Raw genomic sequence first — 26,260 nt, 5'->3', positions numbered from 1 at the left:
GGGGCGTATGAACCTTGGTCCCCTCTGTCCCACTAACTAGCTGACTTACCTTGGATCATACACTTAAGTTTATTCGAATTGTTTCCCCTGCTTTATAAAGTGCAGCCAGTAGAAAAATTCCCTCTTCTCCTAAAATGAGGTCATTTGAAATGAAGGAGATTATCCCTTCTATACCTGGAGCTCATCACTCTCCCAGCTGTTATCGAGAAGGGCCCACACCTTTCATCGTTTTCTCAAAGAGGCACACAAACTTTGTGAGTTTTGTCCTTGGATAATCTCTTGAGTCTTTTGCACACAAAAGTCTGGAGTCTGCTAAGTGTTCCCATGACCTTTCCTGTTCTTGTGCCCCTCACTTTAATCCTGTGGGTGCCTGCTTTCTGCTGGGTTTTGGGCTTCCTTGTTCTGGAATCAGAACACACCAACACAACAGAGTGTAATTTTGACCATCTGATGCACTAAGCCAAGTGACCTTCAGATGTTGACAGGGAACCAGTCTGGAGAAGTTTATTTTTCTGCTTTTTTTTTTTTTTTTAATCCAAAGGAAAACCTAATTTTAGGTTCTCCTAATAGACTGTGGTTCTAAATATAAAAACTTGACCTGTCCTTCTCATGGAAAAGCCAGACAGCAGTGTTGGCTCTGTGTTACTGACCTAGGATTCTGTGCAGGGAGGGTGACCATATAGGCTATCACCTAAGCAGAGGTTGGCTCACCTTTCTGTAAAGGGCCAGGTAGTAATATTTGAGGCTTTGAGGCCCATGCTGTCTCTGGTGCAGCCGCTCACCTCTGGTGCTTGGAAAGTAGCCATTGTTAACACGCAGATCTCTGGATGTGGCTGTGTTCTGTTAGAACTTTATTTATAAAATTAGGCAGCAGGTTGGAGTCGGCCTATGGGCCATTGTTTGCAAACTCGGATCTAAATAAAGCGGACGCTTTGCAGAGTGTGAGGAGGAACCTTTGATTATTGTGCCAGGAAGACCCAGGTCCCATGGGGAGGGTCCGCTCTGTCAGCAGCATTAGCAGCCGCGTGGAAAGCCGCTGGGGAGGGGCCGTTCAGCGGAGTTGGGGATGGGAGACTGCTGTCTGCTGGTCCTTGAAGCACTACTGGAGGAAGAAGGTACTGCGGGGGAGACAGAACAACCCCTCCCAGGAATCTCAGCCCTGGGCTGCGGTCGGGGATGGGTGGGCTCATGGCGGTGGCAGCTTCGAGTAGCTTACCCACAATGTGTCCCTCTCCTCTGCCCCTCGCAGCACCTGCAGCAGCACGAGAGCGGAGTGGAGGGCGAGAGCTGCTATTACCACTGCGTCCTGTGCAACTACTCCACGAAGGCCAAGCTGAACCTCATCCAGCACGTGCGTTCCATGAAGCACCAGCGTAGCGAGAGCCTGCGCAAGCTGCAGCGGCTGCAGAAGGGCCTTCCCGAGGAGGATGAGGACCTGGGGCAGATCTTCACCATCCGCAGGTGCCCCTCAACTGACCCGGGTGAGTGGTCTCGTGGGCCCATTGGTGAGTGGTCTCCGGTGGGGCCCTGGTGTGGACCTCCTGCGGGCTTTGGTTCTCTGCTGCTGCTCCTCGTGTCCATCACTGACCTCACAGGTGACCATCGTGTTCTGGAAGGAACATTGTGTGCGTTCTTGCTGTTTTTTTAAGTGAAGGATCTTCGCCTCCCTTTCTTCAGGTGTCACAGGCCACTGCCCTGTGAACAGGACAACTGGAGATGCTTTGTCTCCTAACCCCAGATTCCTCGGGTGCTCACTGTAGATTCAATTTATTGGTCTAGAGTTACGTAAAGCAAGTGCTGAATTAGGGCCTGCTCGCTGGCAAGGATAAGAGTTTGCGGCCTCAAGTCTGGTGTGTGAGAATGAACTTCCGAGGGGATCAGAACAGCCCACGCTTGTTCTCAGCATTTTCTGGTTGGGTTTGAGGGTGCCTCTGCCAGTCGTGGGCCGGTGCTTTCCTGCTTCTCCACTGGGTCGTGGCCTTCCAGAGGGACCTCGCCAGCTCCCGGCTCCCTTCCTGTCTCTCACCACAGCCCCCTCTTCCCATCGCTCCCGCCTCTTTATGGTTCTCTTTCCCACCAGGACCTCAGTCGGTAGAATCGTCCTTCTTCTGTGTTTTCAGCCCTTCCAGTCCCTTCCTTTCAACTTGGAATCACAGGGCAGGCAGGGCCTCTTTAAAAACAACAGGACAAGAGCTCTCCTATAATCCTGTGTCCTGCTTCTCTCTCTGCAGTAGAATCTTCAAGGTTCTTGAAAGAATAGTCTGTATTGGTCATCTCCAGCCCGTGTCTCAGGTTACCATAGCCTGTCTCCCCCCATCAGCAAACCACCCTTGAGAGGTCACCAATGACTTTGGATTTACCCAGCCCTTAGCTGCTGGGCCTTCTCCTGTTCCTTCTGTGGTCTCTGAAAGTATTGCATCCCCCCACCCCGAAGCTCCCTTTCTTGAGCTTCCAGGGAGTGTTTCTGTCTTGTCTTCATGCTTCTCTTGACCGGCCCAGCGCCCGGCTCTTGGTCATCGGCCTGCCCCACATTCTGGCGTCAGCCGGTGTTAGGCCCTGTTTCTTGGCTTCCAGTCCTTTAAAGCTTTGATCTCCTGGTGTTACCAGATACGCTTCAAACAGCTCCCTGTATTTCCCTTTGGTGCTGCCTCATAGAGTATGAATTCACCCCTGCCCCCCACCCCAGCTTCCCTTTCCTGGTGGCATGTTGTTAAACCACCTGGCCAACCTGGAGACTCGGGGCCATCCTTCACCTGTCTGTCACCTGCAGCACCTTCGGCCATGGAGCTGTAGTGGCTGCATGGAGTTTTTAAATCTTAATTTTATGTCATCTCGCAGTTTTATAGGTCTTAAAGGCAAGAAGTTTTATAAACCTTATGAAAACTGGCACCACTCCCCTCCCCCATCCCATTGCCCAGAGCAGTGGCTTTCAACTTTCAGTTGTTTATTTTGTTATTTATTTCCATCTTTCTTAATGTGCTTCTCCTGCTGTTTCTTGATTTTTTTTTTTAATGTGTAGACATTATCTATTGGCTTTCTACTCTGAACGATGAGGCTTCCACTAGTATTCCATTCTACAGACCACACGCTCCTACTCACACACACCCATCCACAAACTCAAACGTAGACACCTCCTATTCCATACACTCCTCCCGCCCCACACACCACCCTTATACCCCCTATACCACACCCCCTAGCCCCTCCCCCGTATACCCAGTCTTTCCCTCCCTCCATCTTCCATGATGATTAAATAATAATTTGGGGCTATATTAATATTCAGTGTTTTCATTATTCTAACTCTATAAATATTAATCACTGCTGAGCCATGTAGAGTTTTATAATTTCATTTTCCGTCTTGTACAACTTTTTATTTTCCCTGGTTTGCTAGGTACCTATGATTAATTCATGGCTAGCCCTCTGCCAGAGTAGACATTTCCTGGTCTCTGAAGGCCCTGCCAGATCAGTTGTTCTGTCAGCTTCGTTTCCTCCTGGAGGTGTCCCTCCTGAGCCCCTCCACACCCCTCCGCCCACTACCCCTGTCCCTACCCCTCACGGCTCCTTTGCTCTCTTCACATAAATGAAGTGCGGGAGTAGCTGAGGCTCAGTTCTCAGAGTGGAGAGGCCAGCATAACTTTGTCACCTCTGGGTCACTGCAAGACTGTCCTTTCCCGTGCGTTTTTCAGGTGTCTCTTCTGGTTCAAGTTCAAATGCAGTAATCTCTGGGACTTCCACTTGGTGCCCGACCCCGTCCCTCCATCTGTGTGTGCTCAGGAATGAGGGGTGAGGCCGGCACCCCAGACCTGTCTGTGCCCGAACACTGAGCCTCTTGAGCCACGTGCCTGTTGGGGTCCCTGTTCTCCACATTTTGGCCTGTGTTTGATCCTGCCACTTGGCATTATTTTGCTAGGGTGCCATTTTACAGTATTCTCCTGTCTCCATCCATAAATGCAGACCTATTTATTTCAGGGTTTTTGGGGTTTTTTAAAAATCTTTTTTGTTTTAATTTTTTTTTTTTTATTTTTTTTTTTTTTTTTTTTTGCCAGCTCTGCATACGTCATTGTTTTAATCTTCCGTTAAAAGCTGGTCCCCTTCGCCCTTCAATTCTTTCTTTCACTCTCCTCAGAATTCCCTTTTTATTAATGAGGTGCCCCAAACTAAATAGTGTACAGCTGCCATTTCACCCGGGGTCTATGGACTGGAACAAACAGTTCCCTGTTTTATAATGTAATACTTCTATTTATGCAGTCCGCTCTGGAATTGCTTTCTTACACCATTGCCTTCTGGGTTTCTCTCATTTAATGCGTATTAAGAGTTATTTTTCCCCCTGAAGTGTATGAGCAACTTTAGTCTAGATGATAGACTTCCTTTCTGTATTTCAAAATCCTTTTGTATTGTCTTTGGCCTGGAGTCATGTTTTTGCTCTCCACCCTCCACCCTCCCCACCCTGCACCCTCCTCCCTCACACATCCAGGCTGAGCCCATACTCTTCACTAATGACAAAAGGACAAATTATTAGGTAATATTCACGTTGACATTAAAAGTAACTTGGTGCCATTTTAGAAATCCTTTTAAGACAACTCATCGTAAAATATGTCCTCCCTCCCCACAGGGATTGACTCCTAACTTGTTGAAAGAATGTTTTCAAGAAGAGGTGAATTTAAGACACTGAAGGTCATCAAGTTCAAATTTATCAACAGAGATTTGATCAAATATTCCCGATCTTCTCTTCTCTCACGTAAGGGTCAGGACATTAATCTTCAGCTGGAAACATCACTCGTGTAGCGTACGGAAGCTTTAGGGAGGTCTTTGAGCACCTTTTGGGGACCCCCTGCTTGTTGTAACTGTAAGCTGCCTGTAAATGGTGTGCTGTCTAGAGTTTTCTACGCCGACCTCCTGTCAACAGCTGGTTAAATGATGGTGTTCTTTCTTTTCCGCTGCTGTTGTCTACACACTGGAAGGTTGTACAAAAGAAATAGCTTCCTTCTCTGAGCTCAGGACCTCAGACCCCAGTCTCCCATCACCTTCTACAGATATCCAGACTCCCCATGCTGTAGCTGGTGGAGAGAACTCTAGAATAGTTTCCTCCCTGTGGTTGACAAAAAAGATCTCTTCAGATTTTCCTTGTTAACTTAAAGTCAGTATGTTTTCCGATCAGTCAGGTTCACCACCTAGCCTGCCAACCCGCATGAATTTCTAAGTATAGAGAAGGAGACACTGTGAAGCTCTGCTCCGCCCTTCGGAACTTTGTGTCGGCAGCCAGGATTCACACCTCTCATTGAGCCTGTAAGGCCTTCAGAGGCCTTGTGGCCGAACGTAGCACACCTAGGTACTGCCGTGCACCAGAGGGCTGAAAGTAGGCTGCCAGGGGTCACCTGTAGTTAAGCCACCCCCCCCTGCATGGTCCTGCCTGTGTGAGGCTTTACCCCTATGCCTGTGGCCGAGCCAGGCCCTGTAGCATATGGTCTTTAACCTGGTGTCATAGTTGTGGCTTATGCTTGCCACCCTCACTCCCACACTAGACAGGCAGGCACGCACATGTGTGTGTGTACATACACACACACACACACACACACACACAGTGGGACTTCCCATTTAAAAAATGGCTTGGAAAAAAGGAGTATACAGCTCAGAGAAAAGGAAGTAATTTAAACAGGTGAAGTTTCTCCCCTGCCTCTCTGCCCAGTTTTTTGGTTGTGGACTTGAGTACATTTTCTGCAAGACCAAGTGGTCTCTTGACTTGTTTGGGATTTGGTCTTTTCATATCACCCCCACACCCAGGTAGAGGTAGAGAAGGCCCGTTGTTAAGTGCTGACACACTGGCTTCTATCTCTTCGTTGCTGGCACTGGCTGTTTACTTCCCCTTCGTTGACCAGAAGCTCGTGAAAGATGGAAAGCTCTCGTAGGTGGGTCATGTGGAGGACCGCTCCCCTGTTTGCTTATTAAAAAGGCATTTCTGGCTCCCGGCTGAAGCTGTAGTTAATTTCACTGTATCAGTGCCCTGGGCTTTGAGAAGACAGTAGGCCCTTTGTGTTCCTCCTGTCTGCCTGCCGCCTCCTCCTCCTCCTCCTCCTCTTCCTTTTTTCTGTCTTACCCTTTACTTAACTACTTTCTCTTTCACGTAGTCCTAGATTTCCAAACTTTGCACAGATGTGATGTAACGGTTCATGATCGCACGCCGACTACGTCCAAGACTTTTTATGGGTTGGGAGATGTGCTGACGTGTCGTCTCCTCCCTTGATGTGGATACCTTGGTGGATATGCCAGCCCAGGCATTCGAGGCAACCAGATGGTGACTCAGTTTACAGAGGCCGCAGCTCTTTGGAGTTTAAGAGAATATTTTGTTTGGAACGGAAGCTGGCATCCCCCTTTACTGACACGTCTTTGGCGCCCGAGGTAGTGAATTCCTGGGGTCGGGAGGCAGAGGCCTGCCAGGTGATAATGTGGATTTGGTGACAAGTGACTCTAAAACACTCCCTGGCTTCTCTTGATGGATCATTTTCTTGTACCAACTTTCAGGGAGTTTTTTGCTTTTAACCTCTGCAGCTTAAGAGAATAAGAAAATGTTCTCTTTTCAAAAGTTTCTCCTTTTGTCCTGCTTTTATTTTTCAAAATTGGTATGAGGCTGCCTTCTAACTATGAAGTACATCTTTTTTTTTTCTATAAGTAGCTAAATTATATACAATTTTAGAGTAATTTTTCTCATAGCACTGAAATATGTTATGGCCAGTTCTGTAATTCCAAAACATTGTTTTTGTAAAACCAAGGAGCTGTGTTCTTTCTTTTTTCCTTTTTACGGTAGGTCTTGTTGGGACTTGGGGAAAGGCATAGGGGTAAACATATTTTAACTAAGGACATTACATGTAAAAGAACTTCACAACAAATTGGGGTGAGTGAAATTTTATGCACTTACAGAGGAATGGAAAAAATGTGACTTTCTCTGTTTTAAATATATTCCCTGCTAAGGACTGTTTGGACAATAGGATTATAAACTTTCAGTGTGCTTTTTAGAAAGATGCTTTACAGCACATGGACAAAGAGAGATCATTATGTGTCTGTGTGAAAGAGGGCATAACACTGTTAAAGGAAAAGTGGGGTTTACAGAATAACATGATTTGACTCTCTTAGGTTGATTTCTTTGATTCTGTTTTTTTTAAAGTATTTTTCTTAAAGCTTTTAAAAATAACCATTCTCAGCAAAGTTTGTAATTGGTGTCTCCGACTGTTTCGTGGGTGGGATCTTCCCCACGAAATCTGAGAGAGTGTCAGGCACATGGCAAGAAGTCAGATATTGATGGCACTTGTACCTAGAGATACTAGCACAATTGCTGAGAACATACCAAGGAGTAAATCTTGATTGTCTTTTGTTTGTGGAGACAAGTTTTCTGTTTGTCACTGTAAAGCATACATAGTTTGATTACTGTCTGAGTCTCTTGCATTTTGCATCTACATGGAGAAGACAGGAGTAGTTCTTAGGGTGTGCACGGTCTTGTTTTTCTGTTGGAACAGAGTTTCTGATTTGCCTTAATTAGTCCTCTAACAATCTACAAAGGTCAGCGCCAATTGCCTGTTCATTTACATTTGTAATTGTGATGGCTTCTGATTACATATTCCTTGTCTTAGTCCTTCTTCTAAGTATATGCTCCTGTGCCCTCCCCTCCCCCTTCTCCCGTACCCACACACACAGCAGACCAGTGTGGAAGCCGAGGGTCTGACTCTTCATACAAGAAACCTTCGTGGGGACGGCCCAGCCTTCCCTTGAATTTCAGTGTCTGTTATGGAAAGGCAGAGACTATTGCTTCTAAGTTAGGAATATAATGAAGCCAGAGTCAGAGAAATTATGTCAATGCCAGGTAAGAAATCTGAGAGCCATTATCTAGGAGCCTTCTCGAACTGGGTAATTGAGGGCAATTAAACTTTTCTGCTTGCTCTCTGCAAACATGCTAATGTCTGGTCTTTTGGAAGGTAGACATGGGTGAAATGTGGTTTCATTGCTGTCCCGTGTTTCTGGTCTGTACGGGTCTCTCCAAAGAGGATGAGATATCACCATAGTAGTGGCTTATGCAGTGGTCCAGAGTCTCCAACCTTCCATGTCATCTCTTTCCTCTCTGTCTTTTCCAGGAGAGAGTAACATCCACACCAAGACATGGACCTCTCAGATATTATCTCAAACCTGGCTGCAGTAGCCTGAATTGCAGTGATTCTTATTCACGCATCCTTTCATATTCTAGATCTGCCATTTACTAGTTGATTTCTTTTTTTATAAGCTGATCAAAGCTACCAGGGATTTGCTTGTTTTATTTCACTATATAAATCTGGAGCATGCATTGCCCTCTACAGTGGGCTATGCATGTGGCTTCACATTGTGGGCCAGTTAGCCTGGTTCTTGGTCAGAGGCTCTAGGCTGTCTTCTCTACTGTCCTCTGGGGTAGGTAGTAGTGTGTGTCCTCACGGCCACCTAGTGCTGCCCACTCTGAGAGGTAGCAACACCATGGCCGCTCTCCTCTAGGGAGGGTGATAACAAGGGGCACTGCTCGAAAGAAAAGAAAAAAAGGACCTGCTGGTGGTTACAGGTGTGTGTGTGTGTGTGTGTGTGTGTGTGTGTGTGTGTGTGTGTTGATTCAGTATTGGGTGGTGCCCTGTTGAAGCATATGAGCATGCCAGAGAGCCCAGAAACACAGGAACCCCCCGGGGGAGACTTACAATATCATCATACCAGGTGTTATTTTAGTGAAATCTTTATGCCAAGTCACCTTTGAAAAGGAGTATCTAAGGAACTTGAAAGTGAAACTTGACCTTCAGGTGAACAGGGATTGTTAGCCAGTGAGTGGGTGTTCTTGCTGGGTTTGGGTTTGGGGATTTCATTTGAGGGGAGGGTCACTGTAGCAGGAACCATCGGCCCTGTGTGTGCGTGTCCCTCACCCCAGCCTCGGCACTTAGTACCCCTTGTGTTGCTCAAATGTAGTTTTCAAGAGAAGTTAAGGCTTGTATTTGCTTTGCCTTTAGAAATGTGCAAAGAATCCAAATCTTGGGCTACTTATATTCTATATTAAACTTGTCCCCGACCTTGGTTGGGGGCCAGGGAGGAAAATAGAACATGCATCTCTTTGCTTACAGAAATAGCTCAAAGGCTTCTCAGACTTAGAGATGTTAAGGAACCCCCTTCAAACTGTGACCCAATTATGAGAATTATAGACTCATATGAGTTTTTTTAAACATTGACTAGAAGTGAAAAGTTTTGTGTCCTTCCAGATCAGTATAAGCACTGTTGTTAGTTTTATGGTCGTTGGGTTTTTAGAGCCCTTGAGAGCAAAGTGAATGTCTCCACGTCCGTGCCTGCCCATCTAGTATGGTAGTCATGCCCATATATGGCTATTTAAGTTTGAATTAATTGAAGTTACATGAAAATTTTAAATTCAGTTTCTTGGGGCGCCTGGGTGGCTCAGTCAGTCAGGCAACCAGCTTGATCTCAGCTCAGGTCATGATCTTACCATTCATGAGTTCGAGCCCCACATCAGGTTCTGCATTGATTATGTGAAGCCTGCTTAGGATTCTGTCTCTCCTTTTCTCTGCCCCTTCCCCACTTGTGTTCTCTCTCTCTCTCTCACACACACACACACTCTCTCTTAAAAAAAATAACTCAAAAAAATTTAGTGTCTCTGTCATATTAGCTAGATTTCAAGTGCTTGATATGACATGTGGCTCATGGCTACCTTAGTGGACAGTATGGATTTATAAACGAGCTGAAAAAGTTCTTTTTATATAACTTATAGAATAGTTGAGAAAGTATTGGGGTCCTCACTGGGATTCCTTAGATTTCTGGCAGGCCCAAGCTGGATTTGGGCTGCATTTTTTATAAACTTTTTTGGCTTCCATTTTAAGGAATATGGTGCCCACCTACCACCTGCTTTCTGCCAGTCTGGGTGAGATATATTCTTTATTGCTGTCTTTTCTCTCTCTTTTCTTCCTTTTCTCAGTTTTTCTCAGTATGAGAGCAGTGTGCTTCAAATGAGCATGTAAGCCTATTCTATTAGCAGTGTTGAGGGAGTTTGATCGGACTTTCTAAAGATGCATCTTGCAGAGTGCATGTTAAAGGGCTTTTTATAGTTCATATCTCAAGACTATCTTGAGACCTTTGGTGTATATGTTAACAAAAGGAGCTATTGATTGCTTTTAAAAGATCCTTGACCTTTGCTCTAATTAAAATATTAAAAATTGGACAGTGTGTGATTTTTCTTGGAACAGACCTGTTGTTTTAACTTAAAATTTGATCCAAAACTGTTGTCTTCGCATGAAGTCAAAAAAAGAACCTGTGCTCTTTTCTTCCTCTGTTTCCATTGGTTTAAAATCCTGAGCTCAGGACAGATTTTTTCCTTCTGGACTCCCTTACTTTGGTTAGGGGTGCCGTGCTAAAATACTATGGACTAGGTGGCTTACCCAAATTTGTTTTCCCCCAGTTCTGGAGGCTCAGAGTCCAAGGTCAAGTCATCGGCAGGCTTGGTTTCCCCTGAGGCCTCTCTCCTTGACTTGTAGACAGCCCCCTCCTGTTCTCATGTGGCCTTTCCTCTGTGTGCACACCCCTGCTGTCTGTCTGTCTATCTGAGGACACCAGTCAGATTGGTTTAGGGCCTTATTTTACTTGAACAGCCTTCTTTTACATGATCAGTGTTTGAAAGGCCCTCTCTCCAAACACACACACACACACACACACACACGCACACACACACACACACACGAGGAACTGGGGTTAGGGCTTCATTGTACGAATTTTGGGGGGAACACAATTCACGCTGTAAGATGGGCTTTCTGAGGAATCTGAGGCTTGTTTCATGTGTCTTTTCCCATGGCCCTTTGGATGTGGAGGGACGGATGGGATGTGGAGGTGGACGCAGAGGTGACAGGAGGTTGGAGAGACCCTCCGCAGCTCCAGAGGAAGGCAGAAGTGCTGGAGGAAACTCGTCAGGACGGAGTCGGGTCAGAGCATCATGCCCGCTGAGCCCATCTCTCCGTGGTTTTTCTCTCACCTGTCCTCACACAGCCTCCACTCACACCTCGTCTTGGGGAACCCCAGGGAACAGCCAGCCAGCCCTGTGTAGGGACGTTTTCATGCCTGTGAAACGTGACAGTCTCAGCATCAATAAAGCCTGCCCTTGTTGGGCACTCCAGCAGGCCAGTTGTGTAGAAGGTTTGTGTGGGAGGGATTTGTAGCCATACTGACTCCTTACTGTTGCCCGCTGGTCCTTTCAGGGATAATCAGAACTCACCAGATTTGTGGATGGTGTTGGGTAGCCCTGTGTTTTGCTTTGTTTCTCTGGTTGGGGTGAATGCCCCCAGAGCCAGAGCCTTGCCATATTCTATAACCTGTTATGGTAGAGAACTCTGTGTGGTATAAATTGGTTGGGCTTCCATCCAAAGGATTTGTGTTGCTGGAAGTACCTGAAGGACCTTTTATTTTTTTTATTTTAACTTAACTCTGAATTGAATACTCCATGCTTGACATTATCCAAAAATCCCAGGGCAGAAGTTTTCACCCTCACTAACTTTCATTGAGGGCCTATCCTCACGTGTCTGTAAGGCTGACACATCCTCATTTCCAACCCTCATCTTTCAGAATGCGAGCCTGGGATGCAGGCCTCAAAGCTAACTTCCAGACGGGCCTTCCTTGACTGCGGGAGCATGAAGCAGAGGTCGTTCACCCATTCATAGCCTATGGTAGAGGTCTCACGTCTCAAGTTCCCAGTGTTCTGGACTGTTTGTGCTCAGTGCCATATGTGACTCGTGACTGCCATATTGGACACTGCAGATAGTAGACATTTCCTTCCCTACAGAAAGTTCTCATGGACAGTGCTGCTCTAGACAGCAGCAAAGCTGGGTAGTCACAGCGGAGGCCAAGGGCAGTACTCTTCCCGCTGTGTCTTCCTTCCTTGCTGTGGGTTGACTGACTCATCCACAGGATAAGTAGTGCGTTGGCTGCGGGACAGGGCTTTTCATATCTAGAAGGGAATGTGGTCCATTGCTCGATTCTCTCAGTATGGAAATGGGGGACCTCATAAGACTGAGTTGAGAAAAAGGGCAGCACTTATTTGTGACATCAGAGTGCAAGCCTTGGTCTTCTCTGAGACCTGGCAGTGGTTTGCATGGCTTTCCTAACTCTCATGGTCTTCTGTGCTTCTCTTGTGTGAGTCAGTCCCAGAAGCAGTGAGAAACCTCACAAAGTGGAAAGGGCAGCTCTGACCCCGTCAGCAGGAGGGGCAGGGGTCTTTACTTGAGCAGGTTCCAGCCTGTCACCAGCCATAGGAACCTGCTGTGAGGCATGGTTGTGATGAGGATGTGGCCTGGCCATCAGCCATGCAAACTTGTGTCCACCCTGGGCATTTTTATGGTCATAACTGCAATTTTGTAGTAGACACTAGCTAGAATTTGGGTTGATGGGTCTTGTATCATTAACAGAGCAACAACAAAGCCTATGTTGGCAGTAAAAATCAGAACGAAATAAAAAAATCAGGCCATGATTCTTGGGAAAGGGTGGGGTAGGGAAGTACAAAGAGGATGAGCAGGTGCTAAGGACTTTGCAAATGAAGAGGTCAAGATAAGGCATCTGTAAGGAAAGACCATGTTGCTTTTAGAAAAGAACCAGGTGAAGATGTGACTGATAGGAGTCCAGAGGTGGAGTCTTGAGTCCTGCAAATATGGATGTGTCCTTAGCATGGCCAGGTACCACTCTAGGCCCCGGGGAATCTGCCNACAGATACCAAATAAACAAATGACAGAATGTCAGGTGTGCAAAGTGCTATAAAAATAGAGCTGGGCGGGCCAGGGTGAGATAGATGGTGGAGTTGTTGTATATAAGATTCTCCTGGAAAAAGTCTCTCAGGCGAGATGATGTTGGAGCTGAGCGGTGGACAGTGAGTGTAAGCAGGCCTGGTGGAGGTCCAGCAAGTGCCAAGCCCCTGGGCTGGGGTTGGAGCAGGAGGGTGGGCAGAGGGCTGGGAGGCATGGTTCAAGCAGCCCAGTCCCCTGGTGGCCCTGGTAGTGTGGGGGGAGATTTGAATTTTGCTCCCATGGAGATGGAAGGTCATTGGCAAGGTGTGAGCAGGGGAGGTGACGGTTATGACTTAGCAACTATAATCAGGTTGCTATGGAAATTTGCATGTCCACCATAGTCCAGATGTAAGGTTCTTCCTCTGCATCACCCCCAAGTAGAGTTGTACCTCCAGGCAAGGAGGAAAGGGGTGACTGCATTTACCAGGGCGTCACTGATCCCTGAACTGCTTGCTTAGAGGCTGCTCCCGGGGCTCAGCATAGCACTGTGGAATCCTCTCCTTTAGCCTGGGGGTCAGCAGCTTTTTTTCCAAAAACAAAATCCTTTCCTGGTGACTCATTGCCGAAGTGTGAAGCACAGGAAAGGCTTGTCCTTTTGACTTGAGGATGCGTTGTCTCTACTACAATGTAAACAACACACACAGGAATGAGAAGCTGTCTCTGGTCAGGGTACGTGTTAGGATGACCAAGGCAGCGCATCTGAATCTTTCATCTCCTCCTACCCTGCACCTTCTTCTGATGGGCGTTCACATTCCACAGAACTTGTTCTATAAGATTGCGATGTGTATCTCTGGGACAGGAATTTCATTTCAGTGCCTACCGCTGTAATCCAGGAAGAGCTCAGTGCCCTAACACCTTTGATCTTGTGGTCCCTGGTGCTGCGTGTCCAGAGGTCATTATCCCACTCTGGAAGGGCCGATGACCCAGCTCTGACTTGCATGTCTAGCCAGGCTTTGACAGACAGGCCTGATCTAATTCTGCAGCCATTTTATTCTCCATGGACATGTGCCCAGATCTCAGGCGGATCTGAAGACTTCCTTCCAACACATAAGACCAGGGAGATTTGCGCTGTAGTGTACTGTTTTCTCTGGGCTTTACTTTAATCAGGAATGTGGACTGGTTGTGTGTGTGTGTGTGTGTGTGTGTGTGTGTGTGTGTGTGTGTTTCCCGTAGATGGTGCGCAAACACAGGGCTTTGAGTCCCTTTTTTAAGACAGGTTTTACATAGCTAATTGGGAAATAGTGACTCTTTTTCATTAACCATTTTAGGGCCACTCCAACCCCCTCAGGGTCCCTTTCCCCTCAGAACTGTCAGGCTCATGTTAAAAGACCCCTGGGGGGAAGGAGGTTGGTATATATCACGGATATATGGAAAGTATTTTTCAGCCACACCTGGCTGCCGTGTGTGAGGACAAATTTAATTTATTTTAAAAATCTGGCCACAGGCAGCCTTTTCTGTTTGTTTCCTTTGGTTGGGGTGGGGGATGGATTGGATTGCATTTGCTTTCTTCCAGATTTGACCAGCCGGCGCAAGAGAGATTATCTCTAAAGGATATGAAAGGTTTAATCATTTTAATTTTGTTTTTATTAAAGTTTATCATAACTTTTTTTTTCCCCCAGTGCGTCCTGCTAGGACAGAAGGGAGAGAAGAGGGGGTAACATAAATAGACACAAACCCTCAAGCATTTGGTTAATGAAACTCTCTGATGGGTGGCGTCACGTGGGGAGGAAGTGGTTGGAAGGCTGGGGACAACAGGCTGACCAGGCGTGCTGTGACAACTCTGAAATGTGGCTGGCATCTCATGGGCTCCCCATCCACCTCCAGGGCGCCCTTAACTATGGGCAGTTCTTGGCTTTCATGGAACAGAAAGAGAGGGTGTGGCTCCTGTTGTCTTACCCCTCTTGGTTCTCAGGTGGACTTGATCCCCAAGCCAGAAATGTAAATTCATACGGAACAATAGAATTTGCTTCTGTTAGACTCTTCAAACCCCTTATCAGAGCAGTGAACTATTTGAACCCAGATAATCTAAAGACTCACTTTCGGCCAAAGCCTCCGAGGTTGTGTGCATGCACTTTAGGGAACAGGCCTAGGCTTTAGTTTTTGAACAGGAGCACAACCCCATAAATTATGGTGAAACAGAGTAGGTTGGATCCCAGTTTAACAGGACTTATGGCTCCTTTTCCCTTTCGGGCAGTAAAATGAGCTTGTTTCAAAGTTAATCCATTTGTCTGGCATCCCCTGGATGTGGGCTGGAGGCACCCCAGGCCCAGTGCAGTCTACCCTGTCCTCTGTGGCCATGAAACTCTGCAGCGGCTTGAGTGCTCAGGATGTGGTGCCGAGACCAGTCAGGCCGGGGCACCCCCCTGAGAATGGTGAAATCGCGTTCACCGTTCTGTTCTCACGAAGGCTGGAAACTTGACTTGCACACTTCAGCCGTTTCTTTAAGCAGCGGGATTAAAGCATTGTCATCTCGTTAAACCTGACTTAAGCAGGTAGTTCACTGAGCCCTAATGTATACCAGTCTTAAGTTTTGGCTACGTGAGGGTTTATAGTGCTTTGTCTGCTGTTTTTATGGGGGAAATGGTTTGGTCATCAGTAGAGAAGCAGCTTTTCTAGGGGCAGCTGTGATTCCGGTCCCTTGAACCAAGTAGAAACTGCATCGACGCTTTGGGCCAGCTGCTGTGTGAGTGAGTGAATGTCCTGGTCCCCAGCAGGCTGTGCAGTCAGTCATGTGTTACATCAAGGCTCCTTTGGGGCCTGGGGACCCCCTGGGCTTCTGGGCTCTGGCTGGTAGTGTTGGGGCTTCCAGCAGGAGCTATGTTGGGTGAGGGCTGATTTCAGACCCAGCCAGGTTTCTCCTCTGAGAAGGAGACTGGGAGCCCAGACCCTGTTCCAAGCTTGCAGGCCTCTATCCCGCCCTGCTGGCCCAGTGCCAGGCGGGAGAGTGTGCCAAGCCAACAAGCAGCCTGTAACTTTGGAATTCTTTTACTTGAGTCAGTGAGGGGCAGCTTTCTTTGTCATTCTCAGCTGCAGGAAGAGTAGAAATGAGCAAACGCCCACATCATTCCCAACGGGCTTCTTGAGTAGGGCTTGTTACCCGCAGGTTAGGCAACACTCGGTGCCGGTTCCTTCTGCCGGACTCACAGAAAATCTAGTTTGTATAGGAGGGCTTGGTCCTGTATGTTTCCAAGTTATATAGACGATGAAGATAGTAGAAGGTGGGGAAACAGACAAAAATATTATTTCATCACATAGCATTAAGCTGCAACTTATAGAGAGACATGCCAAGAGTGGATTAAATGAATTAGAGTTTTCATTTTCCTTGACAGAACTGACTTGAGAGGAGGGCAGTCAAGTGCAGGAGGGAAGGCACCCACCGCACCTTCCTTCCCTCTCTCCATGCAGCCATCCTCATGGTGTCAACGTGGCTGCTCCACAGCCACAAAGAGCTTGCCACAAAGCCATACCCACATACTTCCTCTTGCATCTCATTGGATGGAACTTGGTCACACGACTCTCCCTGTACTGTAGACACTGGGAGAGACTGGGAGATCCAATTCTGAATGTGGGAATTACTGCTCCAAATTAGGAGTGTTCGTTCACCCAGGAAGAACAGTTATTAGGAAGGCAATTAAGAATCTCTGCCACACATCTTTTAAAAGATAAGGAGGGGATTAAGTAAACTGTTATGATTATGTGGTGGAAATCTGGGTAGCCATTAGGAATAATGTTCTTGATTAATATTTAAGGATACGGATGAAGCTCAATAGGGACGCAAGACACAAAATCGTATGTAATTGTCCTAGTTTCCTTTAAAATGTATATAAATATACTGAGATGTTATCACTGATTGTGGATGATTTTTATTCCCTTCATACTTTTTTTGTATTTTCAAGATTATCAACAATAGGCACTTACTGCTTTTATGATCAGGGGGAAATGGCAAACTTTAAGTGTAAGGAGTGGAGAACTTGGTAATTACTACCTCATATCTGAAATATGCTTGATGGAAAAAATAAAATGAGTAATAAAGGGGAAAATCTATAAACATGTAATGATAATGGCATGATGATGAGTAACCACAGTGCTATGGATTCATCAAGAACACATCCCATCATACTAATAAGATAAAATGAAATAACGTACATGAATTCTCATTGAAAAAGGAAGTTGTGTTGTACAAATGCAAACTTATATTCTGGGGACTCTAAATGTACTTCAGAAACATTAACTGCCCTCCCTGAGCAGTTTTTCAGGGTTACTCAGTGGTAACTCTTTCCTCCGTTCTTGGATTGGACACACTGGGGCATGTGGAACTTTGCAGCTGTTTATTAAGCACCTGTTCGTTGTAAATGCTAGTTTCTTTGAGAGATTATAAAAGAGTAGAAGAAATGATCCCTGCCTGTGATCTTTTTTGGGCTATGAGGCATGTACCCACATACAAGATTAATGGGGTTCAAGATGACCCACTGTAATTACCAGGTGGTAGGGCAGGGCCACAAATATTCGACAATCCAAGGTGTGAATCCTTGAGCTGAATAACTGGGAAGCTCCAAGGAATACGCCTACCTGTTCCTGAAAGGAGAGATGGGTAGGAGCAGGCCAAAGAGTTTGGAGTTCAGGAGTTTGGTTGAGGAGTTCAAGGGCCAGTGAGCAGGTCATTCTAGCTAGAGAAAGGACGGTGGGCCAAGATCAACAATTGCAGTCTCATTTTCTTCCATCCTTTCCATCTAGCTTTCTCTGCTTTCCCGTCCACTATGCCAGTCTGCTTTTTTAAAAAGACAGATAGAATTGCAAGTGTGCATATCATAGATTTATTAAAAACAAACACAGAGAAACTCCTGTGTTTCCTATAACCTAATCGGATTCAGAGCCTCAAGAGAAATTTTTGCATGTGTTAAACCTTCACATGTGCTGAACCTTGACTAAAACAAAGACTAATAAATAGGAATAATACATTGATTTCTGAGCTGTTTGTGTTGAGGGGAACTCCAAATGCTGGTGAGAGCTCTGTTTTTATTTAATATTTTAATTAGTAGCTTGAAAATAACAAATAGTAAATGAAATTTCCATGCATTCTAAAATATTTATGTAGTAATGTGTAAAATTGGAAATACTTAACAATAGAAAAATTAAATAATTGAACTAGAGATGGTAAGAATCTTACTGTGTTTCATTTTAAAATCATACCTTAAAAGTTATTTCTTACAGAAAAGTAAGGACTGAAAAGAATTCTTAACATCCCTTTATCCAGATTCCGTAAGTCTTTACTTTTACCGCATTTGCTTTATCAAGCTCTCTGCTTCACACCCTCTCACTCCCTACTTACATGTGTAAAATATAGATGCAGATATGCACATTGTTGCTGTGCTGTACTATGTCAGAGTAGATTTCAGCCATCGTGTTCTTTGGTCTCTAAATATGTTAGTGTATGTTTTCTAAGAACAGGAACACCATCTTAAGTAACCATGCAGAAATTACCCAAATCAGAAAATAGCATTGATACCAAAATTCTTGATAATCTACAGATCTTGCTCAGATTTTCCCAGTAACTCCCTTTCTATGAAAGAAAATCACAGATCACTCGTTGTATTCATCTGCCTTCTCTAACGTCCTTGAATCTGGAATAGTTCCTCAGATTTTCGTTTTCCTTTTACAACCTCAAAATATTTGATGAGTGCAGCTCTATTATTTTGTAGAGGTCCTTCAATTTAGATTTTTCTGGTGTTTCCTTACCATTAGAATCTGGTTTTGTGTTTTGGTAGAAATTCCGGAAAAGTGTCACATTCTTCCTAGAGCCATCCTATCAGGGAGGGACATGCTACTGGTTTGCCTCTTCATTGAGTACTTAGTTTTAGTGATATTTGATAGTTGATGGTGAAGGTCATGTAAGGTAAAAGATGAGGGGGATCTGGGCTAGTGGAATGGAGACTTAGGGGTTGAACTACTTACTGCTGTAGTTCCATATGGAAGAAATAGGGAGAAAGCAGCTAAGGTGTCTAATGTGGGTACTGAGGTGGATCCTGATGCTTTAAATGGGAGAGAGCAAGCTGACAAGCCAGTGTGGGTAAGAAAGACCATGAAAAGGATGTTGTCATTGAAACCACACATTCTTCCCTCATTTCCCACTTTTCTGAGTGAATATAATAGGAACTAGTACCACAGAGTCTTATGCGTAATTATAATTATGTGCTGTTTGTTTATCTCTTATTGTTCAGAAAGGTTTGACAGCCTTGTTTGGCTGGCTGTTTAATACCTGCTTACTGTTCATCCCTAAAATCTTAAGCCTCTGTGGAGCAGGGACTGTGTCTTAGGCTGTGTCTTTCACAGTCTTAGGACTGTGTCTTCCACTGGACCTGATGCAGGATCTCTCCTGTCCATGAGTAGCCCAGCCGGTGAGCTACTTGGGTGCCATCTTGCTGGATTCCTATGGATCCTGCAGTGGACCCTGAGCCTTCCCTGTCCCACACACTTACTCTGCTCTGTTCTTCTTGCTCTTGTTGTCTTTTTTCTGCTGCCATAGTCATTTAACCCTTTTGATGATTAGCACTAGCCTAGAAAAACCACCTTGAGCAAGTCAGTGCATGGACCCAGGTTATCGTTAGAAGAGGAGAGCTGCTGTCTTGAGAAGAAAGTGCCTGGGCATGTACAACCTCACTTCTCTTTTGTTTCTTTTTCTTTTTTAATGTTTACTTATTTATTTTGAGAGAGAGCATGAGTGCAAGCAGGGGAGGGTCAGAGAGAGACAGAATCCCAAGCAGGCTCCATGCCCAGTGCAGAGCCCGACGCAGCACTCCATCCCATGAACTGTGAGATCATGACCTGAGCCGAAACCAGGAGTCAGAGGCTCAACCAATGGAGCCACCAGGTGCCCTCCTTCTCCTTTGTTTCTGCAAAAGATCCTCCTCTTCCTGGATCGGCCACTTTTTACCTTGGCCAAAAAGTTGACAGGAAGTGACCACATGAGCAAAAACAGATAAGCCAACCAAATAAATGCGGATTCCAGGTTTAAACTGGTGTCTGCAATAAATAGAGGAGTCCAACTGCTCATTGACTCCCGAGGGCAGCTAGCTCAGGGGATCCTGGTACAGCTCCTGGTGGTCTTCAGGCGTGGGTGTGTTTTGTCTTCCAAAAGGTGTTTCCTGTGTCCTTCTATCCTCTGCATGGAAAAGGTGTGGAGGACACACCATTTAGAAATAATAGTTTGTCTTCCTACTCTGAATTACACCAACTACACATCTTTATTGGATAAGGTGCACCTTTCCAAGGTTCTGTTATCTGGGTGATGCCTTTCTGGACTTTGCTCTTACCCTGCTTAAAATTGCTGGTTTTTCTGAATTGAGTGGAAGTACCCAGGGTAATCACATAATATGCTACACTGCCTTTGTTTTCTTTGTGGAGTAGAATTACTCCTCTCAGCAGTGTCACAGATGACAGGCTTCTGGTATGTTCCAGGCTGGTGCTGAGAATGCCAACTGGGTGGTCTCATGCTGGGTTAGTGAGACTCAACACTGGACCCTCCAGGCCATTTCTGTTCAGCCCATTTCTGGGAAACATTCATGTCAATGAAGTGCATTTTCAATTAGTGTATATGCAGTGCTTCTCCAAAATCGAGAAAGCAAGAAATGCTTACGATGTTTTAAAAATGCCATGTTGTTGGCAATGAGTAAGAATGAAATCAGGCCATGTGTAGCAACATGGATGGAACTTGAGGGTGTTATGCTGAGCGAAATAAGTCAGGCAGAGAAGGACAGCTACCATATGTTTGCACGTATAGGAGGGTTAGGAGGAACTTAATGGGGGACCGTGGGGGAGAAGAAGGGGAGAAGTGGGGGGTGGGGAGAGGGAGGGAGACAAACCATGAGAGACTCTTGAATGCTGAGAACAGACTGAGGACTGATGGGTATGGGGGGAAGGGGAAGGGGGGTGATGGGCATGGAGGAGGGCACTTGTGGGGATAAGCATTGGGTGTTATATGGAAACCAAGTTGACAATAAACTACTTAAAAACACACAAAAAGAAAAACAAACAGAAAAATGCCATGTTGTATGGGGGGAGGGGAGGTTGGGAAATCACACAACCCCAGAGAATAAGACTTGCCCCTCTGCAAAGATAATGACCTTTCATGTTTTTGGAGAACATTCTTCCAGAAAGACTGTAATTTAGGGAATGTGGATATTTACTACTTATTCTGTCATTCCCAGGTCATTTTTTGACATCAGGTAGAGCTGTGACTGTACGTTAATGGGTCTATGCCTGTGTCATTGATGGATAAGTCCACCCCATTGGGTTCCATAAAAAAAAAAAAAGTCACTTCTGTGACTTTGAATGTGCTCAGAGAAGTGAAATTGCTTTGAAGATCCTCTACAATAAAATGGAAGGGCCCATGAATGTCTTCATACGTTGTCCTATGACCCAGTGTCCATCCCGTTTCCCTCTGGCTCCTGAAACTCTGAGGAAAACCTTCTCTGGTTCTTTCCTTCCTTTCTCATGCCAGTGAACATTGGAGACTCTCAGATCAGTCCTGTTTGCAAGAGCTTTTATTTAATTCTTTTTTTTTAATTGTAGAGAGAAAGCACATGAGCAGGGGTAAGGGGCAGGAGGTGAGAGAGAGAGAGAGAGAGAGAGAGAGAGAGAGAGAGAATCAATGTTAAATAGGCTCCACATTCAGTGTGGAGCCCAGTGCAGGGCTCCATTCCATGACCCTGGGATCATGACCTGAGCCAAAATCAAAAGTTGGATGCTAACCAACTGAGCCATCCAGGCACTCTGAGCTTTTAAAAGTTACATGGGAATTTAGGGGCACCTGGGTGGTTCAGTTGGTTAAACATCTGACTTAGGCTCAGGTCTTGATCTTGTGGTTTGTGGGTTTGAGCCCTGTGTTGGGCTCTGTGCTGACAGCTCAGATCCTAGAGCCTGCTTCAGGTTCTGTGTCTCCCTGTCTCTGTCCCTCCCCTGCTTGTGCGTGCGCTGTCTCTCTCTCTCTCTCTCTCTCTTTCTCTCTCTCTCTCTCTCTCTCTCTCAAAAATGTTTACAAATAAATAAACATTAAAAAAAAGTTACATGGGTTAGATCCCAGCTTTTCTGAACTGGCTGCCCTTGGTCAAGTGACATAACCCTGGATCGTTACCTTTTCAGGTAATCTGATCAACGAATTGATCCTTTACCTGAGAAAAATGCATACATATGACAGATTTTGCATGTTTAGTTCAGGCTCCCAACTGCACACCTCTAAAGTATCAGGTATTTCGTGTGTGGAAGGAGATGGCTTCTTGGGGGTCTTTCTCATTAATTGTGTGACAGTGAAGTGAGAGAATGTACATTAGCATGAAGCCTGGCACATTCTTTCTGAACTACTCGGTCCTTCCATTTCTCTCCCTTCTCTGTTCTCTCTCCTGTTCTCTCTCTTCCAGGCACTGAGCCTTGACCTACAGTACATTTGCCAAGAAAGAAAAGTTAGTCTCAGCTCACTTTTGGATCATTGGGTAGGACAGAACCTTGCCAGATTTTCATTTTATCTGTCCACAATGATTTCTTTGTTCCCTTTTTTCCCCTCTCACCGCTTTGGGCTTCTCATGGCCGGAAGCATCACATTATCTTTCTGGTCTGCAGCTCAGTACACCCATTTCCTTCCTGTGGGAGGGGTCTCATGTTGGTTTTAGCTTGGGGAAACGCTGGGTCTGCCTCTCCCACTCATGGCCACCCTGGAGTTCTGCAGAATCTTAAAGGTGGCATTTCCTCTGTCCTTGAGGGCAAGGGAAGCCATGCTCCAGCTTTCAGGCTTCAAACAAGTATGGCCTTGGCTGACAGGCACTGAGCTCCAGAGAGGACCTTTCTGGCATGTACCAGGGCCTTCATCAGCGGTGGATTTGAGAAGAGCCAGCCCTGATGGTGGAAGACTTTGTTGTGGGTCGGAGGTAACCCTGATCACAATGGTGACTTGCCTCCTTGGCCACGCATAGGCCATGAGAGGCCTCTTCCATCTCAGCAGCAAAAAGCCTGCCTCTCTCGCTGTTTCTTGTACCCCATCCTGTCGACCCTGGGTCTTGGCTGCCCTGGCACGTTGGCTGGGGACAAGCCCCGAGTTCATTTTTGACACTCGTTAGAGAACAGTCAGTGGAGTAGTGCTCACAAAGGTTTGTCACAGCCCAGGTGGCTGACCTGACCCAGAATGGAGCCACCTTCAGAATGGAAGCCTCCTCTGAAGCACCCGCGGCCTAACTCAGGACCTAGTGTGCTTGTCTGTGAAATGAGAGCCCACCTGGATTAGAGTGATGGGACCTCAGTGAGATTGTGCCACAAATGCCTTCTTCCCCTTGGCCTCTTCCCCTTTGGGTCTGCCTGATTATTGGCCCGGTCCTTGGTCTTGTCCTTTGATTCCAGCTCTGCCTGGATACAGGACAGTCCCCTGAGAGCACCTGGTGGAAGGAGCCCTTCACGTCATGGGTTCATTTCGAGAACGTAAAAACTCTTTTAGGTTCTTAAGCCAGTGTTCCATTTGCTATTTAATATAGTTGATTAAAGTGGTTCAGTTGGCTTTGACTAGCCTGAGGGTAGGAAAGAATGCAGAATACACTTGTTAAAATGTTCTGATAGGTAGACAAATGTTGGCCTCACCTAATGCCTGCTCAGGCTCTCCCAGCTGGAAATACACTGACCCCCCCATCTTCATGCACATCCTCCAGGATTCCAGAAACTGTCATTTTTCAGTGAGTGTCCTCACAGCTCGTAAACTGAACACTTCCATTGGATCTCCACAGGCTCCATCTCCCAACTGTAACAGCTGGATGTTTCCAAACAGCTTGCCATGTGGATGATTGCTGGTTTTCATTCTTGGTACAGCTTCTGACCTAGGCCATGGGTGTTGGAACTGGGATTTGGTAGCTCTGATGTGCACCACCAGTGTGACTTAGGAGCATTGGTGGCCAAGAGGAGAGGCTCAGGGGAACATGGGCCACCTGAGAGGTCGAGGTCAAGCACCTTGCTATCCACACGATTCGGGACTTCATTCACAAATTTATAGGAAGCTTGCAAAGTCTTAAGTATGTGTCTTTGATACATGACAACCTGCTTCCAAGATCTAATGTTCAGACTATGGGAGTAGCACGGGAATACTTCGTATCTTCCTAAGACATGGGGTAAGCACGCCCTCACAACCGCTTACAAATACACTGCATACAAATACAATAGTAATTTGAGTTGCTACTAAATAATGATAGGGTTGTATCTCTGCATATGCCTGTATGTTTTCTAGTGTGTATTTAAAGAAGCTTCCTCCGTGCCAGGCATCTTCAGAAGTGTGCAGATGTGGTGGTGAGCGTGGGGTGGCTGAGGGCCTTGCTGGTGCAAAGACCCTGGGAAAATAGGAAGGCCGGTGTAGCCGGCCTGTCCTGCGGAAGAGGAGGCAGGTAGCATAGTTCATTAGACCCACCTCTAACCAGGGCCCAGAGTGGGGGTTTGCATGCTCTGAGAGGAGGAGTGGCCTGACGTGGTTGGATTCACCTGAGGGGTGCACAGTTTACACCTTGTCCACGTAGAGGTTTCTGTTTCAGAAAGTGGAAGACACAGAAACTGAGTCAGAAAATAGTTACCTCTGTTCTTGTGTGTGAAATCTTTAAATCATAAGGGACTGTCACATTCCTTTATCTTTTGCATCTTGGTGATTTCACTTTTTCAGAGAGAATTTTCTTCCAGTCCTGGTCTCTGGTTTGCGGGGAACCATCTGGAGCTGCCCTAGGGCCTGGGTTGTCCTTCTGCTTTCCTGGGACTGAAATGCCGGAAGGTGCATGGGATTCATTGGTGTAGCAAAATGTGTGTGTGAGCAGGGAAAGTTCTCCCTCTTTACAGATTTTGAGAACTGGTCTGAGATCCAGGGTAGGACCTGTTCTTGCATCAGGGGCCTCAGGGATGCCCATGTGGTGGCGCTTGAGCTTGCCCAAAGTGGGGTGGCCTGTCCCTCCTCGTCCTGGGGATTTGGTTCACTGTGCACTGTTACTTACTTGACAGTTTCCACCAAACGCTTAGAGGAAAGATCTAGAGCCCCTTTATCTTGGCTGATACTATTCTTTACGAAGAGACTTAAATTTACAGAAAGGGGCACGCTGTATGATGCGTGCAACAAGACAGCCCCGTGGCCGCGGGGAATCTTAGGCACCAGGTGCTCCTGGAGAGCGGTGCGGACGTACAGAGCACAGAGGACGCCCCTGTCTGCCTGCTGCACAGCTGGTGGGTTGGCAGAAGGGAAGGTACGAGTAAGCAGACTAGTGGCCATAGGCCGGGGAGGACGACAGGATAAAGAAAAGTGGAGAAAGTAGTGTTTGTAATTTGGGGAAACCTGAGTGTCTGTAAAGCCGATTTCATGCAAAAAATAAAATTCATACTCTTTTAGTGTGAGGCAAGGGGTGTACTTTCGAGAGGCGGCAGGGGAACAGCCAGGCTTGGGTTAAGACCTGGAGAGGGAGGGTGGTTGAGCGTTTAGCCACATCCTTGCCCTGCGTGTGAGGGAGGGCTATGGGGTAGTGGCTCCAAAGGTGACCTAGGAGTTTGTAAATTATGAAGGAGGCAGAGAGGCAGATATTTGTTAAATGATGAAATGGGGGAAAAGTGTACTTGGCAAGTTTTTTTTTTTAATTTTTTTTTAATTTTTATTTATTTCTAGGAGAGAGAGAGAGAGACAGTGTGAGCAGGGGAGGGTCAGAGAGAGAGGGAGTCACAGACTGAAACAGGCTCCAGGCTCTGAGCTGGCAGTCAGCACAGAGCCCGACGTGGGACTCGAACCCATGAACCGCGAGATCATGACCCAAGCGAAAGTCGGACCCTTAACCGACTAAGCCACCCAGGCGCCCCTGCAAGTTTGTTTTTTTTTTAGATAGCTGATAAACATGTGGATTGACAGCTTCCCACGGGAGAACGGAGACATTCAAAATGATTCCTGACGGAGCAGGAAAGGGATGTCCGTGCCCCATCCCAGACCCACTCCTTTGGGGGCGGCCCATTAGAACGGGCTCCATGTGTTCCTCCCTGTCTAAACAGAAGAGAGATTTCCTCGATGGGAATCCAAATGTATTGAAAACAGTGGGCGATGAGAGCGGTATGATGTATTTGAGCTTGACCCCCTGAGAGGGAGGGCCCGGTCCAGAGAGACGGCCGTGCAGGGCTGCTGTTGTTGGGGAGCGTTGCCTCCCAGCCAGGAGAGGGGCCACAGACATCCATCACCCCAAGGGGCACCCGGGTAGGAACTCTCCACCCCTTCACAGACACCCATGTTACAGCCTTTAAGACAAGCTGCTCTTGGAGCTCAGTCAGTTGAGCGTCTGACTTGTGATTTCAGCTCAGGTCATGATCTCAGGGTCGTGGGATTGACATTGGGGTCTGTGCTGAGCGTGGAGCCTGCTTGGGGATTCTCTCTCTCTCTCTCTCTCTCTCTCTCTCTCTCTCTCTCT

At 46.4% G+C, this 26,260-nt stretch overlaps 1 protein-coding gene across 1 annotated transcript in view; it reads left to right on the top strand.

Moving 5' to 3' along the window:
- Positions 1 to 26,260, top strand: part of ZFHX3 (zinc finger homeobox 3) — a 244,718-nt gene that overhangs the window by 144,361 nt on the left and 74,097 nt on the right. Inside the window, 1 exon segment of the mRNA XM_077756375.1 lies at positions 1,250 to 1,481. Within this exon segment, the coding sequence (XP_077612501.1) occupies positions 1,250 to 1,481 (232 nt within the window).

This window comes from Crocuta crocuta, unplaced genomic scaffold, assembly GCF_008692635.1.
Source record: "Crocuta crocuta isolate KB4526 unplaced genomic scaffold, BGI_CrCroc_1.0 scaffold388, whole genome shotgun sequence".
Classification (NCBI taxonomy): Eukaryota; Metazoa; Chordata; class Mammalia; order Carnivora; family Hyaenidae; genus Crocuta; species Crocuta crocuta.
This window is presented reverse-complemented; position numbering and strand designations above follow the sequence as displayed.